Here is an 18,584-nt window from a genome sequence, read left to right as displayed (position 1 = left end):
CATGGGGCTGCCCAGTCTCGAGCAGCTGAGTGACACGGAGGCAGCAGCAGTGGCAGAAGCCTCTTAAAGGGGTCACTTCCACGAGCAGATTTTCACAGTGATGGATCTGTTGCTCTGAGCGCCAGTGCCAATCTGGCTGCGCACAGAGGGCACCAAGGACTTATAGGGAGACATCACCAGAGGGGAGACTTGCTTTGTACAGAAGTGCCGACAGTATCCATTGTTCCTTGTTGAGACCTTCTCCCTCCCAGTGCGTGGACACAGCATCACCATAACCATGACATTATCAAACTGGATTAACAGATGTCACTCCACCCAGAGGATTCCCTGAAACCCTGCCTCCCAAATTTGTGGCCCTGCCCAAGCCATATCCAGGTGTATCCTCAGGGAGTCAGGTGCTCCTTGCTGAGCAGTGCTTAGACTCATACTGGAGGCATGAGTCGGTTTCTGGTGTGGCCTTTTGAGGCAACTATAAGCACAGCATCTGTGGATTGCTTGCTAAATCTCAAGAGGTGGCCCCGGAGGGGTAGCGGCTTGGGCTAAATTTGGCCTGCAGCTGTACCCCTCTCAGGACTGGGCCAATGGACACCTACTTCACAAATCCACACTAATAAGACCAGGAGACTTAGGAGCTTTGTTTAGTACATAGAAACAGATACAAAAAGGAAGCCAAAATGGGAAGACAAAGAAGCAGAAACTATTAGACAACAGAACAGAAATCCACATACAGTAGAGTCAAGTAATCTAACAGATGCAGAATTTAAAACACTGTTTACAAAGATGCTCAATGAACTTTTGGGAAGTGTAGATAAATTCAGTGAAAACTTCAACAAAGAGATAAAAAACATAAAAATGGAAATGGAAATTATAAAAGGGAACCAGGCTGAAATAAAGAACACATTATCTGAGATGAGAAGTATATTAAATGGAATAAACGAAGGAATAAACAATGTGAATAAAGAAAAGAATCAAATGCCCTATCTAGAGGACAGGAAAGCCAAGGACACTCAATCAGAAGGGCAAGAAATCAGAGGCCAAGACTATAAAAATAATTTAAGGAGCATATGTGACACTATTAAGAGTTCAAATATCCGTCTGATTGGTGTAGCTGAAGAAAATCAAGATGTTGAACAGCTGTTTGAAGAAATAATGATGGAAAACTTCCCTAACCTGGTGAAGGAAATGGACATAAAACCACAGGAAGCTCAGAGAATTCCAAAAACTAGGGATCCAAAGAGACTCACGCGAAGATACATCATAGTTAAAATGCCAAAGGTTAAATACAAAGAAAAAAATATTAAAAGCAGCAAGAGAAAAATAGATAGTTATCTATAAGGGAACGCCCATAAGACTGGCAGCTGATTTATCAAAAAAAAAAAAAAGAACTATGCAGGACAGAAGGGCTTGGCAAAAAATATTAGACAGGATGAAGGCCCAGGATCTACATCAAGAATACTTTATCCAGCAAAGCTACCATTTAGAGTTAAAGGACAGATAAAGAGCTTCTCAGACAAAAATAAGCTAAAGGAATTTATCACCACCAAGCCAGTATTACAGGAAATGTAGGAAGGACTTCTTTAAGAAGAAAAAACATGTATTAAAAACAGGAATAAAGAATGGTAACAACTACATTCCTATCAACAAGCACCATAAGTAGAAAAGAATTAAGTGCTCCAACCAAAAGATAGAGTGGCTGAAAGGATAAGAAAACAAGACCCCTACATATGCTGCCTACAAGAGACTCACTTCAGATTAAAAGACACACACAGACTAAAAGGATGGAGAAAGATATTGCTTTGACGGAACTAGAAGGTATTTAAATCACACAGAAAAAGATAAACACTGTATGATTTCATTTATATGCAGAATCCTAGAAATAAAAAGAACAAACTAGTCAAAAACAGACTCACAAAAGAGTGGACAATTTGGTGACAGACAGAGCGGAGGGGCGTTTGGCTGGGAGAATGGGGTGAAGGGTTAAGGAAGTACAAATTAGTAGCTGATGGATGGTCACGAGGATGGGATGCATGGCATAGGGAATGCAGTAAGCATTAATATGTTGGCTAGGTGCAGGGTCAGGGGAGGGAGGGAGCAATTGAGGGGATCGTTTTATGAACTATATAGACATCTAACCAATGTACTGTATACTTGAAACTAATTAAAATAAATAAATTTTAAAAACCTGAATGAACAGTACATTTAAAATCTTAGTATTTCACTATTAAATTATATTTCAATTTTTTAAAAGTAGAATTTCCTAACATTTAATGCTGTATGCATTCAGAAACTGTTACTCCAATGTTAACTGGAAGATGGTTACGAATGATTTTGTTTTGAGAACACAATAAAACTGAGGTGCAGCAGGCAGAATGAGATGCCCCTGGGGCCATTCTTGGCCCCTGGTGGACCCACACTGTCTCCCAGTTATTCAAGCACTAAGCTAGTAAAGGGGTTTGGCAGATGTTAACTAAGGCCTCAAATTAGTTGATCATATACTAGGGAGAGTATCCCAGTGGCCTGACCTAATCACAGGAGCTCTGTGGACCTGGATCTAAGGCCAGAGACTCAAAGTGTGGGATGCACTCAGTCTGCAGGAGGTTCTCCACACCCAGCTTTGAAGACCGAGGATGAGAGGCAAGGAATGCCAGCTGCTCCTGGAACTAAGAGAGCCTCCGGCTGACAGCCAGCCAGCAAGGATGGCAGAAGCACCTCAGTCCCACAACCAAAAGAACCAAACGCTGTCACCCCAAGCTCTGGGGCAGGACTGCCACCCACAGCCCACACATGACATAGCCATACGAACTTTGAGCACATCAGGATCCAAATCGGCCATGCCCTGTCCCTCCCCTAGGGACACTGTGAGGTAAATGTTATTGCTTCAAATCCGTAAATTTGTAGCAATTTGTTATACAGTAAATAGAAAACTAATAAAAATATCATACTAAGAAAAAAAATGCTTAGTGCTAACAAAATTTGAAGACTTTACTACTATGAAGGCTGTGATCAGAGAATTTTAATTTGAAACTTTTAACTTAATTTAATTTAATTTTAATTTAATAAGTTCTGATATAACAAAGGCTGAAAATGTTGATCTTAAAAATCTTCATATGATTTTCTAGTCTTAAATGTGAAACAATATTAAATGTACTGATTTTAAAAAGCAGATTCTGAACTTCTTTAAAGAGCTATTAATTATTTTTCTAAAAGCCAAGAGTTATAAAATATAAGGCTAAATAATAATCTAAAACTATTATGAAATGAATTTTAAAGAAAACTCTAACTGCTGTCTATGCAAATAACTGAGCTTCCAAAATTCAGCTATTATATAGAATTTAAGATTTCATTTTTACTTCTTTCATCCATTCATTCACGTAACCATTTAGCAAATATTTATTGGATCCTTCCTATATGTCAGAGTTCTATGTTCTGTGAATTTAAAATCAACAAGATAGATGTCTTTCATCACATGGAGCTTACAGTCTTAGGTTCAGGAAAGAAGACAAACTATAAATAATAACTCGACAAAAAAATATCATAATATAAAGTGCTATGTTAGAGTATTAAATAGTGATGAAATAGTGACTGGGTGGCTACTTTAGAAAAGATGAACAGGGAAGGGCTCTCTGAGATAACATGAAGGGCAAGAAGCTGGCCATACAACCATTATTTCAGGACCCAAGAAACAGCTAAAGCAAAGTTTGATGGTGGCAAAAACTTGGTGAATTTTAAGTACAATAAAAATGTCAGAAGCAAGAAAAATAGTATGAAATGAGGCCAGAGAAACAGGCATTAACCTTGTTATATAAGGTTTTGTATTCTAGGATAAGGAGCTTGGATTTTTTAAAGTTTTTGATAAAATACATATGACATAAGATTTACCATTTTAACCATTTTAAAGTATATAATCGGTTATAGTAAATATATTCACAATGTTGTGTTACCATTGCCACTATCTATTTCCAATACTTTTTCATCACTTCAAATGAAAATTCCAAACCTATTTGCAGTTATTTTCCATTCTCCCTCACCCTAGCTCCTGGCAAACACTAATCTGCCTTCTATCTCTATAGATTTGTTAATTCTGGATATTTCATATAAATAAAATTATGCAACATGTATCTGGTTTCTTTTATTCAGCATGTTTTCAAGATTTATCTATGTTGTAGCATGTAGCAGTACTTTCTTTTCATGGAATAATACTCCTTGTATGAATATTCCACATTGTATTTATTCATTCAACTACTGATGGACATTTGGGTTGTTTCCACTTAGCGGCTACTATGAATAGCCTGCTATGAATATCTGTGCACAATTTTTGTTTGAACACCTTTTATTAGTTATTTTAGGTACATACCTAGGAGTGGAATTGAGTTATATGGTAATTCTATGTTTAACTTATTGAAGAACTATCAAACTGTTTTGCATAGCAGCTATACCAATTTAGTTTCCTACATGCAATGTATGAGGGCTCCAATTTCTCCATCCACTTGCTAACATTTGTTATTTTGGGGGGTTTTTTTTTGGAAAGTTTTTTTTGGGGGGGGGCTGTTTATCTTATGGTCATTCTAGTGGGTGTGAAGTGATATTTCATTGTGGTTTTGATTTACATTTCCCAAGGAGCTTTGGTTTAATTTGGGATCTTTTGGGAAGCCAGTAGAAGATTTAAGTAGGGGAGCAATATGACCTGATTGATGTTTTAAATCATAAACTTAAATCCATTCTGTGGAAAATGGACTGTGGAGAGAATCAAAAATTTAAGCTGGGAGACCAGTTTGGGAGTCACAGCAATAGTCCAGGTGATAGATGATAATGGCTTATGCTCAGGTGGTAACAGAAAAGAGGCCGAAAAATCAACTGGTTTCAGAAAATGTTCTAAAAATAAAGTTGATAAGATTTGCTAATAGAATGAATGAAAAAAGAGAGGGAAAGAGATAAAATAATCACAGATTTCTGGTTTGAGCTATTGTATGAAACTGAGAAGAACAAGAGGAAAACAATGAGTTCTGTTTTGGCCCAACTTAAGAAGACTCTTAAAAATATTTAAGTGTAGATAACAAGTAAGTCATGAAATATTTGAGCCTGGGTTCGTGGAGCCAGTAGTTAGGTTACTACTGGAGATATGGGTTTGAAAGTCTGACATGTAGTATTTAAAGCTACAAGAAATTTACTAAAAATGAGCTTGCAGGCAGAAAAGAGAAGGGGACCCTACAATGAACATGAGATACATCTAGGTCATCTTGCTGTTCTCTATCCTGTTCTTTTAGTCCACATTTCACATCCTGGTTTATAATTCTGTTTTCCTCTTCGGAATCTATTTCCTATACTTTAGATCTGTTCTGGTTCTCCATTCCCACTCACCACAGATGTATGCTAGAACAGCATCTTATGCTATAGCTGCTAATTTAAGAACCTGGATTTTAGAGTCGGACAGACTTGTGTTTAATTCCCTTCTCTGGACTCTCTATCTGACTTTGGGCATTTTACTTAATTTTCTCAAGCCTCAGTTTTTTCAAGTGTAAAAAGGTAATTATATGTATCTGACAGATTTCTTGTAAAGAAATGAGTAAGATCATTCATGAATTCCCTGGCATAGTCCTGGCATAAGATAAAGGCTTAATAAAAACAATAATATTGTTATTATTAATATTATTTTGCTATTAACCACTGCCATATGCTGGTCCAATCATTTTTACCACTATAGAATATAGGAGTAGGCCAGTGTTAAATAGTCCAAAGACCAAGGATAGAATATTAGCTAACAGCATTTGTTGAATTAGTTAAGATGGAGCATAGCATAGGCTGACAAGGAAGAGCCACAGTGAGCCACAGTGAACCAGTTGAAAAGTTTGGACATCTAGAATTCAACAACAAACTTTACTGTATGACCCAAGGATTCAGAATAATAAAGTGAAATACCTGTAATTGTAATATCATTTCTTAGTATTTAACTCACCTAAGTTCAGCTGTGAGATCCTTTATAGTTGTGTATTTTTCCTCTAATGATAATTGAGCCTTCTGCAGTACGTCTCTCAATTCTTGGAGTTGTCTTAAAGTACTTTTTAATTCTCCATGAGCATTTTGTAGTTCAGTCTCTACTACCTCTTGTTTCTGCAAGGCTTCTGTTAGTTCGGCTTCTGTGTGGTGCTGTAACTTTTCTAACTCCTTCACTGTTAAGAGAAGAAAATAATTTTAGAACTACCTAGAAACTATTTATTATTAAGAACTTTGTAAATAATTAAAATTAAGAATATTCAATTTTATTCATCTACCAGAGGCAAAATACTGACCGCTCATTGTTTCTTTGAACCCTATCATCCCAAATTCTTACTTTAGTCCACTTCTTTAAATACAAATATGCAGGCAGCAAAGCTCAGCTAACCTGTTGCTTACCAGCATTTGTTTTCTTATCTAATTCTGTCCTTGTCTGTTCTAAGATCATGTCCAATTGAGAAAGATGCATTGCTTTATTTTCACCATCTCGTTTTAGGTGCATTACTTCTTTTTCCATTTTAGACAGCTCTTCTTTGTACTGATCCATCTCAAGTTTTACTTGCCTAATTAAAAACAAAAAATAAGAAATAAATGATAATTTGGAAACTTAAAAACCAACTGACTTGTCTCTGACTAAACAAAGATTTCGAGTTACATGAGGACAAATATCAGCAAAATGTCTAGTCAGAATGAGGTGATAATATAGGGGTAGATGCATAATATTGACATTATGTTGAAATATTGAAGATATTATAAATGACAAGATCTAGGGTAAATCATACAAGTGGCTAAGGTATGATAGAGATCAGGATCATCAGCGAAGAATTTTTAAAAATGAGAGGATCAGTTAGATAGATATATATTGAAATCTCCAAGAATAATGACAGGAGTGGTGTTAGAGAGAGAGCAGGTGGACTGTAGGTGTCAGCAACAGTGAAGAATGATATGATCAGATGACACGAGGTTCATGATACTATTCTACATCTTGACACTGGTATAAGAACTGTGGGGAAAAGTTTTACTTTAGAGGGCTGCAGGGAAAAAAGCAATGTCTTCAGGGAAGAGTCATATTTCTACTACAACAGGAGAAAAGAAGTAGAGAATATAGGGGATGCCTCTCAAGATGAACTGTGAATTCCAGAGGACACAGCGGAGATCTTTTAGAAGGTGCGATGAAGTGGGAAAAGGGAAAAAAATAGTGGAGAGGTCAGTATGAGAGATAAGGGTTGACCTGGAAATCTCAGTGTCTTGTGGTGTTTTGCATAACAAGGATCAAGTTATAATGTGATTAAAAACCTTTGAGAAATTAAGGTATACACTGGTGGTGAGGCTGTGTTAATGGACAGACATCTGTCAGTGAAAAAAGGTCTGAAGAATAATGGTCTTGGTCTTAAACATAGGACACCTTCTTGATCCTGTTGAGACTGTCAAAGACATGTAGGGAAGCAAGTTGCTGTTTAAAGCACAAAGGCCTTACCTTTAACCCTGTCAGTCGGGGACAGCCTGAGGACTTGTGGTTTTAGTTCAAGTGCCTAAGTTAACTCTTCCATTGGTAGAATGGTGGGCTAATTATAAGTGTATTATTAATTATGTTAATTCTTGTTGACAAAGTAGAAGTATGGAAGCTGGGTATAGCTTTCAGCTCATAGGTCCCTTTCTTAACTAATTAACTATTGAGGCCTAGGCCCAGCCCAGCCAAATTAAATCAGAATCTTTAGAGGTGGGACCCAGGTATCAGTACTTTTTAAAGCTAATGTTCAGTCAAGGTCAGCCAAGGTTAAGAACCACTGCTTTATTCTATTAAGTTACTCCCTCACATAAATAGACCACATTCCTCTGTGAGTACATCTTTACCTGTAACTTTTAATATTATTCACAATTTAATTTACCACAACAGTTGCTAAGTGCCTATGAGGTATAAGGAATTATGCTAATTGTTGTGGGAGGATCCTTAAAATAAACTAAATATTATTTTGGTCTTCAGGAACTTACAGTAGGAGGGTATGGGGGAGGTATAAACAAACATTACAGGAATACAGACTGTAGAGAAATTAATTGCTCAAGCAAAAGCTTCACTGAACATTAGTGGATATTGAAACTCAGATACTACTGATGCTGAAACAGAAAGATAAATAAAAACTAACATAGTCATTTTACCTGGAAGTACCAGTAAGCTCAATAACTTTCTGCCTTTTTAAATCTGCTTCATGTGAGGCTGCTTCACATTTCTCCTCCATTTTTCTCAACTTTTCAGCTGAATTTTCCCTTTGTTTTTGAAGCTCTTGTTCCAGTTTTGATACCTTGTAAAGTTTTCAGTAAGTATTTTAAATTCAGTCACAGCTCAACATTCTTCAGAAGAAAAATATTATATAAATTTGCAGCCTAGCCTATTATTCAGTTTCAAGATGTATTACAAAAATCAAAGTATACACCAGGAAGTATAGCAAATCCTTGAATAATGTCATTTCATTCTATGTTGTTTCATTAATAACATTGATGAGGTACATAGGAACTTAACTTTTGTTTATATCAATTAGCCTATGGTAAAATTGGTTTTGTTATACATCATTTTGCTATAAGTCACATAACTTACTGATGACATTAAATAAGGACTCACTGTAATGTTCTGAAGTACAAAAGCAAAACTATTTGCATTTTTTAATAATACAGCTATTTCATTCATATACCTATTTATACAAGTGGCCACATCATAACACTAAAATAGAACTTGTAAGAATTGAACAAAATAATGGTAAATTTCCTTTTCATTATCCCCATTTGAAATGTTCTTTCTTCTACTGTCAAACTATGTTCCTTTCCTTCTTCATAAATTGGCTCATGTAGTGGATTCCTTCCTAGATTCCCATCTGCCTTCGAACATTACATCTTTCATTTCCTCGCAACATAACTTGCATTTGCTCCCATTCATTCTTCCTTCTACTCTACTACAGTGAAAGAGGCTTTTTCCTCCTATACAAATCAAATTGCTTCACAGGTGTTTTGGATTCAATTCCCATCTACTTTCTCAGGAACTTCATACAATTAAGTATCTCTACTCTCTGCTGCATGTTTAATCTCGCTTTCTTCTGGTGGCTTTAAATTAGCATTTAAACATATTCTGTTCAAGACCTTTCCATCATAAAAATTTTTCCTTCATTCTTCCATCGCCTTCCAATTACTACCTTTTCTTTCTTCCTCTGCATAACCCAGCTTTTCAGAATTTTCTATGCCTGTTGTACCATTTTCTCACTTCTCATTCATTCCTCAACCCGTAGCAATCTGGCCATTTTACAGAAACTTCACCATGTCATCAATGACCTCCATGTTGCTAATTTCAATGAATATTTCTCGACCCTGAATTTACTTGACATTCATTGCATCAGCCCATGATACCAACTATCATTCCTTACTCCATGAAATACTTACTTTGGCTTCCATGTACCACATCCCTCAGAAATCTTTCCAAGTCAATCCTCTCACTCTTCATTCTATATTCTCTCTCTAGTTAATCTTAGCCATTCTGTGTTTTCAATAAACATTTACATGATTGTGAACTCAAAGTTAATCTCTGGCTAATGACTTTAATATCATCCTTGCTCTACTACAACCTCTCATTGAAGAACTAAATACAGATTATAAATCATTGATATCCACACTTCTGATTCAAGTTCCAGGAGTAAAATTAAAATAGTACCCAGGTAAAAAGGGAAGGAAACTATGAAAAACCTACCCACTCTGTGCTTAATTCAATAGCACACTCATAAGCAGAAAGAATCCAAAGATGAGTAATAATATGAAAGAATCCATTACAGAACCTATGCATGGTAGAACAAATGAAAACTAGAAAATATTTGCTAAAAAAATTTACTCCAAATACTGAAAAAAATTTTAGATATAAATTCCTTTAGACCCTCAAAGAAGTTAAAAAGAACACAAAAATCTCTTAAAATAAAGATCATGAAAAAATAGTCACCAAATGAAAAATACAAATAAATTGGTAGATTTAACAGAATTAAACTGTAAGACCATTATAGAAAAGAAAACAACTCCAGAAGGAACAAGAATTATAATCATTCTTGCAGAACCCAGAGTCAATGACAAGAGATTTAGGAAGTGAGAGTCTTCACACAGATGAGATGAAGGAATGCTTTGAGATAAAGCTGTACAGCATGCATATCAAGCAATATATCTAGACTTTAACAAAAGGGATGGAGAGTTTCAGGAGTGATGTCTCTAAAAAAGAAAATACATAATACCTGCCTGATATGTTTAAATGTATTGAGAGGAAATTCTTTAGTTCCATTGGAGAGGCTGAGGATGAATTCAGAGAACATAGATAAAAAGTCAAACAAATGACATAAAAGTGAGGTGAAGAGTACAGGAAACCATCATTTCCTTATTTAGAAGTTTCTATAAAGTTTGAAAAGAGAACGAAATATGTAAAATATCTGTCTGAAGAATTCAATGAATTTGGTAATAAATGAAAGAAAAGACTACATTCTAGTATAAATTTTCCTAGACTCTTTCTTTGGAATAATAACATTTTTAGAAATAAGTAGTATCCTTTGGGATTTTTCTTTTAGTGCATTGCTTTGGCATTTCTTTAAGGACTGTCACACATGTCCTGTTCCAAACAGAAGAAAATGAAAGGTATAATGATTCAGATAAGTATTATATTCAAGTCCAAGAAGAAAGGAGAGATTGAATAAAGAAGTCTAAATTATAACTAAGTTGTATGAAACGACAAAAACGTGCCCAAGATATTACATGATCACATTACACAGGAATAGAACTTTATTCATTTTACAATGTCAATATAGAATTTTTTTTTTTAAAGCCTATAGCACCTGGTATTCCTAGGTGGTCTCCCATCCAAATACTAACCAGGCCTGACCCTGCTTAGCTTCCAAGATCCGATGAGATCAGGCATGTTCAGGGTGGCAGGGCCGTAGACTTAGAATATTTCTTATAATATGAAATCTTTGATGTGAAACAGCAATTTATATAACTAAAAATGCATTATCAATTGTAAAAATTTCTATTTCATACAAGTAAAATCATTTTGACCAATAATATATACCTGTTTTTCAAGTTTAGTTTGAATGTCTTCCAGTTCTCCATTTCTAATTGTCTCTTGTTGTAACATTTGCTGCTGCTGCTGAAGAGTATGCTGTAGAATAACATTTTGTTCAGTGGTCTCTTGAAAACTGTGATTTTTTATCTTGAGCTCTTTCTGTAAAGAATATACCTAACAAAAAAAAAAATATATATATATGTAATATATATATGTATTTATCATTACAGTGACATGTTTCAAATAAAAAGCAATAAAATGTCAAAGCTACTTGCCTTATTAGATAATTATCCCCGCTTGTCATGTGGGCCAATTGTATTCATGGCTATCGTTTATTTTGTAGAAGGTCCATTTTTCTGATGAGATGTGTTAGAAGGGCCTGCTTATAGGGCTGGCTCTTGGCTTGTGTCTGGGAATGTGGATTTTGAAACATTCCCTAAGAGGTGAGATTGTGTGGTCTGGCTAGGTCATTGAATCATGCTTTCCTTTTGGGAGTGTGGAATTTTGATACTTGTGGCTGTTCCTATATGACTAGCCCCCAGTAAAAAATCCTAATCTTTGAGTCATAAGAAGGCTTTCCTGGGCAGAAATATTGAAGACATGTTACCACATTTCACTGCTACAGAAAGGATCATGTTCTATGTGACCCCTCAGAGAAGGAGGAAGAGAACATGGGAAGCCGTGATTTTTCCACATTCCATCTGATGTATCTTTTCCCCTTATAGGTAATAAAATATAGCCATGAAAGCACAGCCTAAGTGTTAAGTGCTATTTATTACATTATTGTTGCTATTATTCCAATTGTTTGTAAAATGATATCCTAGCAATGTATTCAATATTCATGCTCTAAAAACCACATAAAGAAATGACCATACCAACTGAGAAATTTCACTCATGTGCTCCAAATATCTAGGACTTGAATATGCTGGACTCCCAAATTGCATTAAAAGTGGAATATTACTGACAAAAGAAGAGATGAAATACTGCCATTTGCAACAACATGGATGGACCTTGAAATAATCATACTAAGTGAAATAAGCCAGACAGAAAAAGTTGAAAATCACATGATATCACTTATATGTGGGATATAAACCTAAAAGCAACAAATGAACAGGACAAACAAACAGAGACTCATGGACATGGACAATGGATTAGTGGTTACCAGAGGGTAAGGAGGAGAGGGAGGGGGAGGCAGGAAGTAGATGGGGGAAAATTTAAATCGTTTCTTCAATTAAATAAATAAATAAATATCTTTAAAGTTATCTAGGAATACCTATTAAAAAGGGAAAAAAATGCTCTTTTTCCTAGTAATCTGAAGCTTAAAAATCTGCCAAAAGAGATTATTTTAAAAATTGTATAAACAGTGCAGATAATTTAATGCAAATTTTATTATATTCTTCACCTGCTCCCAATCTGATTTAAGATGATACAACATTTGCATTTAGAACCACAATGCAAAGGACAGTAGCAAATATAAAATTTCACAACATGAAATAAAAGGGAAAAAAAACAGAATTACATTTCACGAATGTAATTATGAAAAACATGCAGGCAAATAAGAAAGTGAAAACTTAAGTATTAGAGAGTGAATTGTAAGTAAGTTAGAAATGCAAGCCCTTTTATTTTGCTGAATTATTAGCTCAACTGTTATTTTTACATTATATTTGCTACTAAGTTATTATATCAGAGAATAAAGTTTTCCTAAAGGATTCATTATTTTATAATCAAAGTCAAGAAGAAAGTAGAATTTACATTATAAAACTTACTTTACAATCAACTTTATCTAGTATTAATGTATAGCCGAAGGAAAAAATCTCTTATAATTATTACTTAAAACATAAAAGTATATTATGTATTTTATTTTATACATTGTATTAATATAAACATAAACTAGAAAATACAAATATAACTCAGAAAAGTTACTGATATGAAGGCAACTTCTCAAAATTTAAGTACATCAAATTTGAACAAATGCTTTATGCAGAAAATGTTTAGCCTTATTCACATCTATCTTATGTTTATTTTCTTCTATCATGTTGACAATGTAATTTTGCATGAACACAGACTTTTATCACTTTTTAAAGCATTTTAATGTGGAATTTAAATATTCTCAAAATAACTCAGGAACCCAAAGGCACTATTATTTTAATCATAAATGTATTTAACAACTGGAAAAGCTTATTTTCCTGAGGTAAAACCTCTGAGAAATATTTATTAGCTTTTTGTGATGGATAATTAATGTGTAGTTCTGGGGCCACTTACTTATTCAGCTAGTATCCATTGATTTAAAAGACTAAAACACTTTTATGACATCCTCTATTATTAACAGAATAGAGGCACTACGAATCCAATCAAATTTTCTGAAACTTGCTATATATGATGAAAATCTTACAACTCTGCTGTTAATTATATTAACTAACAATAGAAAGAATTTTCTGTGTAAGACATTATAATTTGCTCTGAAGACAAATAAACCAAAAGTAAAAAAAAATATATGGATTGGTACCTAAAAAAAGATAAACAGTACTTGAATTTGTCTCCATTATTTCCTATGAATATAAATGAAGAAATGAAAGATGACCCTTCAAGTAAGCCAATGCACATGCAGTTGAGCTAATAATTCAGTAAAATAAAATTTTTCTAATTTACTATTCTCTAGTATTCTCTATCACTTCTGATTTTTATTTTTTTTAATTTATTTTTTTAATTAAGTTCACTTCTGATTTTTAATTAGGTTTGAGCCCGATTTATATTTTCAGCTATTGTGGAAAAAGTTTTAAGTTCATTTTGGGTAAATGCCTGTTATTGCATCCTAGCCTCTTGATGCTGTTTCTAAGAATGCAAAGTCTAAAGTTCAACAAACTGTCCTATTACAAGCACTGTCTGTCTCTAGATTCCATTTATGCTAAGTCTATTCACACTGGAGTGTACTGAGGGCTATAGAATAAGTGCCTAAATAATATTTTTTTAAAAATTATGGTTAAAAAGAAAAGGACATTCCTATTTTAAAAAGTCAAATATCCACAGTTTAGGTGATTTAATTTCAGTATGTTGGACTAGAGAAATATACATGCCCATTTGTCAAAGATGCTATAAAAACCTTCATGAAGGGAAATAGAAATAAAAAGACAAGACCATATCAAATATAAAGATTTCTTTTTTTTAACCTCTAAAATTACTTAATTACATGATGCATCTAAATCTGGAATGCTGGTCAACTACACATTTGCTCTTAGACCTACCCTCCATTCCCCTTGCTCTGCTCTGTGTATTGCAGGAAATTGCCTTCTTGATAACACATAGATCTGGCAAAAGGGAGGGGCCAGTAGTAGCAGTTTTCTTCCTCTGCCAACCAGTTTCTACTAGACAGACTCTTTCTCTGTGGCCTTAGCTCCAAAATAGGCAGCCCTGCTACTGGATGATAGTCACATAAGCTTTTCCTGATGTTCCTCTATCCCTAGGGATAGTAGAGCGTTCCTGCTTATTATAATCTCCGAGTCACCTCAGCATGCTTTGTTTGGCTTTTTCACTCTTCCATCACCTGTGTATTTAATTCTCTGTAAAAAATTCCCTCCATTTTAATGATATAGAAGGGCTTCTGTTTTTCTGGTTGGACCTTTCTGATACATTCAAGGCAACTATTGTTGGGAACTATTTCTAAACATGAATTTAAAGTTTAAATACATATATTAAAAATCCTAACAAAGAAATAAAGGAATTCTTCACTAAGATTATCCCTTTCAGGAAATATTTAGTGAATACATATTATGCTGAAAACAAAGCAGTAGACACTGAGGATACAAAGATGAATAAGATAACCCAAAAAGTCTTTCAATTAGTATCTAAGAAACTAATCTCAATAAAGTTGAACTTCTAATTCTCAATCCTTCAGACAACCAGAAGGAACAAAATCAAAATGAAAAAAGTTTGAAGACGTTTATACCTCTAAATCTAAAACAATGTTCTAAGTATTAATCATCTATATTAGAATTACTCTGTGACATTAATAATAATTTAACTTTCTGATTTCCCTAAACATATAAAAGAATCAGAATTTTAAGGTGTCACATTTTGTTTTGAACTGAAATAATGTTTATTTTTAAAAGAATATAGAATTGGAATGTACATTTTAATGGAAAATTTTTTATATCAGCTATATGAAGATGTGCTTTTAAAGTATCTTGAAAATAAATAATACCTCAAAAAGAAATCACTTGAAATATATGCTATATATAAAGGAAATGTTAATTTACCTCTTCAGATTTCTTCTTTAGCTGTTTTTCAAACTTTTCCTTATTTCCTTCTAATTGATTCAAATGCAAGGCAAGTTCTTCCTTACAGATTTCCAATGCTGAATCCAACTGTCTGACCTAAGCAGGAAAAAAGTGAAAAAAGAAAAATCAACTAATATTAATGAGTGCTTATTATAAGCTCAATATTTTATATTTCTGTCCTAATGTTACCTATTGCTTCAAACAGTGTATATGCAGTCCAACTTAGGATATTAAATGCTGTAACAGAGCAGATTTATTTAGAAAACTAATTTTTCATCACGGACTAGAAAACCAGAGAATGGAGTCCTGAAGAATACATAGGACATCAAGAGGTGAAGAAGGGCATTCCAGGAAGAGGGAGTATATTAAGAGTCAAGGCAGTATAAAAGGGAATGGTAAGAAGCTGGCAGGAGCTTAGGATAACAAGAGTATGAATTTGTAGGAAATGGGTATTTGGGAGATAAGACTGGAAAGACAGACAGGCCAATTGTCAAGAAATTGTAAGCCAAACACCCTATAATATTTACCTAAAAAGGTACTCAGTATTTAAGCCTACTCCTTATGTTTCCTTGATCAAGAAAAATAGTAAAGTGAGTACAAACTGGTGTATTGTGCTCTGATGCTATGGTATGAATAGTCTCAATATGCTGAAGTCACTAAGAAAAAATGTTTTTTCAGCTAAGGGTAAAAACTTAGGAGAAAGCTGCTTTTGCTTTGAAGTAGTGAAAATATTTTCAGAAAGGCAGCAATGTTACTTGGTTCAAGGGTTCATACAGCTGCAAATGCTTTACAGTACCTTAATATTAACGAGCAAATGAGCAATGAACAATCTAAATCAGTGAATTTTTTTCCCCAAAAAACTTAGTTCAAGGGACACAATTCACATAAATGCTCCATATCCCATCTGTTAATGTTAATAAGATTCTTGTTAATAAGATTTTTGCTCCTTTCTTTTCCTTGTTGTGATTTTGGGCTTCTCAAGAATGTTTTTTTTTTCCTCTCAATGCTAAGAGCATTCTAGTTAAGTAGTGTTGGAAGTGTGAAAGAAATCTCAACAAGATTAGCAGAAGAGAAAAATGTTCCCTCTAGTAGATACTGTCCTACATCATAAAATAATCTTTACAATTCTTATTTCTAAAAAGAAAATCTTGAAAGACACACAGATTTCAAAAACTGTCCCTATAGCCTGTGACCATAACCATTAACAGGTAAAAAGGTTGTAATTTTGAATAATCATCTTTAACAGACTGTTGCTCTAGTAATAATTTTTAATTAACACTTGTTTTATGAAAGGTATAAAGACCTGCAAGTGTTCTTTCTTAAGCATGAGAATGAGCATTGGTACTTGTACCATCTTCCACATACAGAGAAAAAACGTAATCTATGATTGTCAGAATATCACAACCTGATAATTAGCAATGTAAAAACTCATTCAGGCAAGATTCATTACTAAATGAGAAAACCACTGGTTATAAGGTTGCTGAGGTGCAAGGCATTCATATGGTCTCCAAGAATTACCCCACATTTTATTAATTATAAAGGGAAAAAATGTGCCCTTAAAACAGTGAGATCTGGCAGTAACCACCTTAAATAAGGTATCAAGATTGGCAATGCCAATAATGGGATGGGCTGACATTATGTGCTTCCTGATGTGAAGCAGGAGGAGGAACACAGTATAATCTATATGGTGTTCTACGTAGACTTTTCAAAAGATTTAGTGTAATAAAGAATAGGAGACAGTGAGTTTAGGGGAATCTAAAGAACCAAATGAAACACATGAATTATAACTGAATCCTAGAATGAAGAAAGAAAAGGCACAAGCTAAACTAGTGTTTCTCAAGGTTTTAATGGGCATACTCATCACCTGGACACTCCACTGAAATAAAGATTCTGATTCAGTAACAAGGCCAGGACTAGGGTGATGCAAGGAAGGTGCCTAGGTTTCCAATTTTAAAGAGGCACTCACTCTCAAGGTCATGCAAGTTCTGACCCTTCATTAGTATGTCCCTGAAAGTAAGCATGTCCTTAAATTTTGCCTCATTTCCTTCACCTTAAGTCTCACTTTTGTTTAGTAGGTCTGGGACGCAGCAGATATTCTGCGAGTCAAACAAGTTCATAGGTGATGCCAATGCTGCTAGACCACAGACAAGGCTATAGCAAAGCTATAAAAAACATTTTTTATAGCAAGCTATAAAAAACATTTTTATATAAAGGCTATAAAAAACAAGGCTATAAAAAACATTTTTAAATAATTGGGAAAATTTCAGTATGGACTGTGTATTGAATGATGTTACTGAATTAATGTTGACTTTCTCTGGTGTGTAGAGGTGTTATGGTCATGTAGGAGAAAGTTTCTGTTCATAAGAGATGTAGGTTTAAGAAGTAAAGGTGTAAAGTGTTATGGCATCTGCAATCTTCTCTTAGGTGGTCTGACAAAAAAGCAGTGTGTAAGTGGGGGTGGGACTGGGTGGGTACACAGGCAAGTGTGCATGTGCATGTGTGTGCACAGAGAGATGAAGTGATTATAGCTAACAGACAGTGAATCTAGGTGAGGGGTATATATATATTCTCTACAATTCTTTCAATCTTCTGTAGGTTAAAATTTTTCAAGATAAAATTTAATTAAAAAATAAACTAATTAATACTACTAATAAAAACCAAACATCTACTACTCTGTTAGATTTCTTATTTGAACAAAGAGTTTGAGAATCTGACTCTCATATAAATAAACATCATTTACTGTATACAAACCATTTACAAAAACATATGTATATGTATATGTTGCTCTGCCAAACCAAAACCAACTCAGGGACGTAGTCTGGGGGCAACCAGGTAGGGATTCTAGGCTACCTTTCAAAAGCAGCTACACTCTTCCCTTTTGTTTATTTTTTTCCATTTATGACTTTCTTCAGGGAAAAATAATAATCTAGAGTAGAAAATAAAAATAAAAGAAAATAAATAAATAAAGTCTCTAAATCTAATAAGCCCCTTCTTGATTTTTGATAACAGGAGGTAACATATTTGCTCTAATTTACTGGTTTCTTGTTATCTGTTTAGAATTTTCCTATCAATTTTCTAGCTCTCATTAAACTAGAAGCTATATCATACTTTTATAAGTGATATAATTTTAAACTAATCCTAATAACTCTCCTGCAGATAGAAAATTCATAATAATTTTTATGCAAAGAACAAATTAAAGCATGCAGAGGGACATGGCCAAAAGTCAGGAAAGAAAGGTGGTAATG

General features: G+C 34.2%; 1 protein-coding gene and 1 pseudogene across 1 annotated transcript in view; both read right to left on the bottom strand.

Annotated features, from left to right (window-relative positions):
* The window catches only part of CCDC18 (coiled-coil domain containing 18), a 77,131-nt gene that overhangs the window by 26,334 nt on the left and 32,213 nt on the right, over positions 1 to 18,584 (bottom strand). The window contains exons 11-15 of the mRNA XM_039874779.1: positions 15,319 to 15,435; positions 11,072 to 11,239; positions 8,149 to 8,291; positions 6,391 to 6,554; positions 5,954 to 6,167 (exon numbers count right to left, since the gene is read on the bottom strand). Coding sequence (XP_039730713.1) covers positions 5,954 to 6,167; positions 6,391 to 6,554; positions 8,149 to 8,291; positions 11,072 to 11,239; positions 15,319 to 15,435 — 806 coding nt within the window. The remainder of the gene's footprint in view (positions 1 to 5,953; positions 6,168 to 6,390; positions 6,555 to 8,148; positions 8,292 to 11,071; positions 11,240 to 15,318; positions 15,436 to 18,584) is intronic.
* LOC120612386 (uncharacterized) lies at positions 10,827 to 10,945 on the bottom strand (annotated as a pseudogene).

The sequence above is a fragment of the Pteropus medius genome, unplaced genomic scaffold, assembly GCF_902729225.1.
Source record: "Pteropus medius unplaced genomic scaffold, Ma_sr-lr_union100, whole genome shotgun sequence".
In the NCBI taxonomy this organism is placed as follows: Eukaryota; Metazoa; Chordata; class Mammalia; order Chiroptera; family Pteropodidae; genus Pteropus; species Pteropus medius.
Note: the sequence above shows the minus strand (reverse complement) of the source record. Positions and strands in the feature narration are given on the sequence as shown.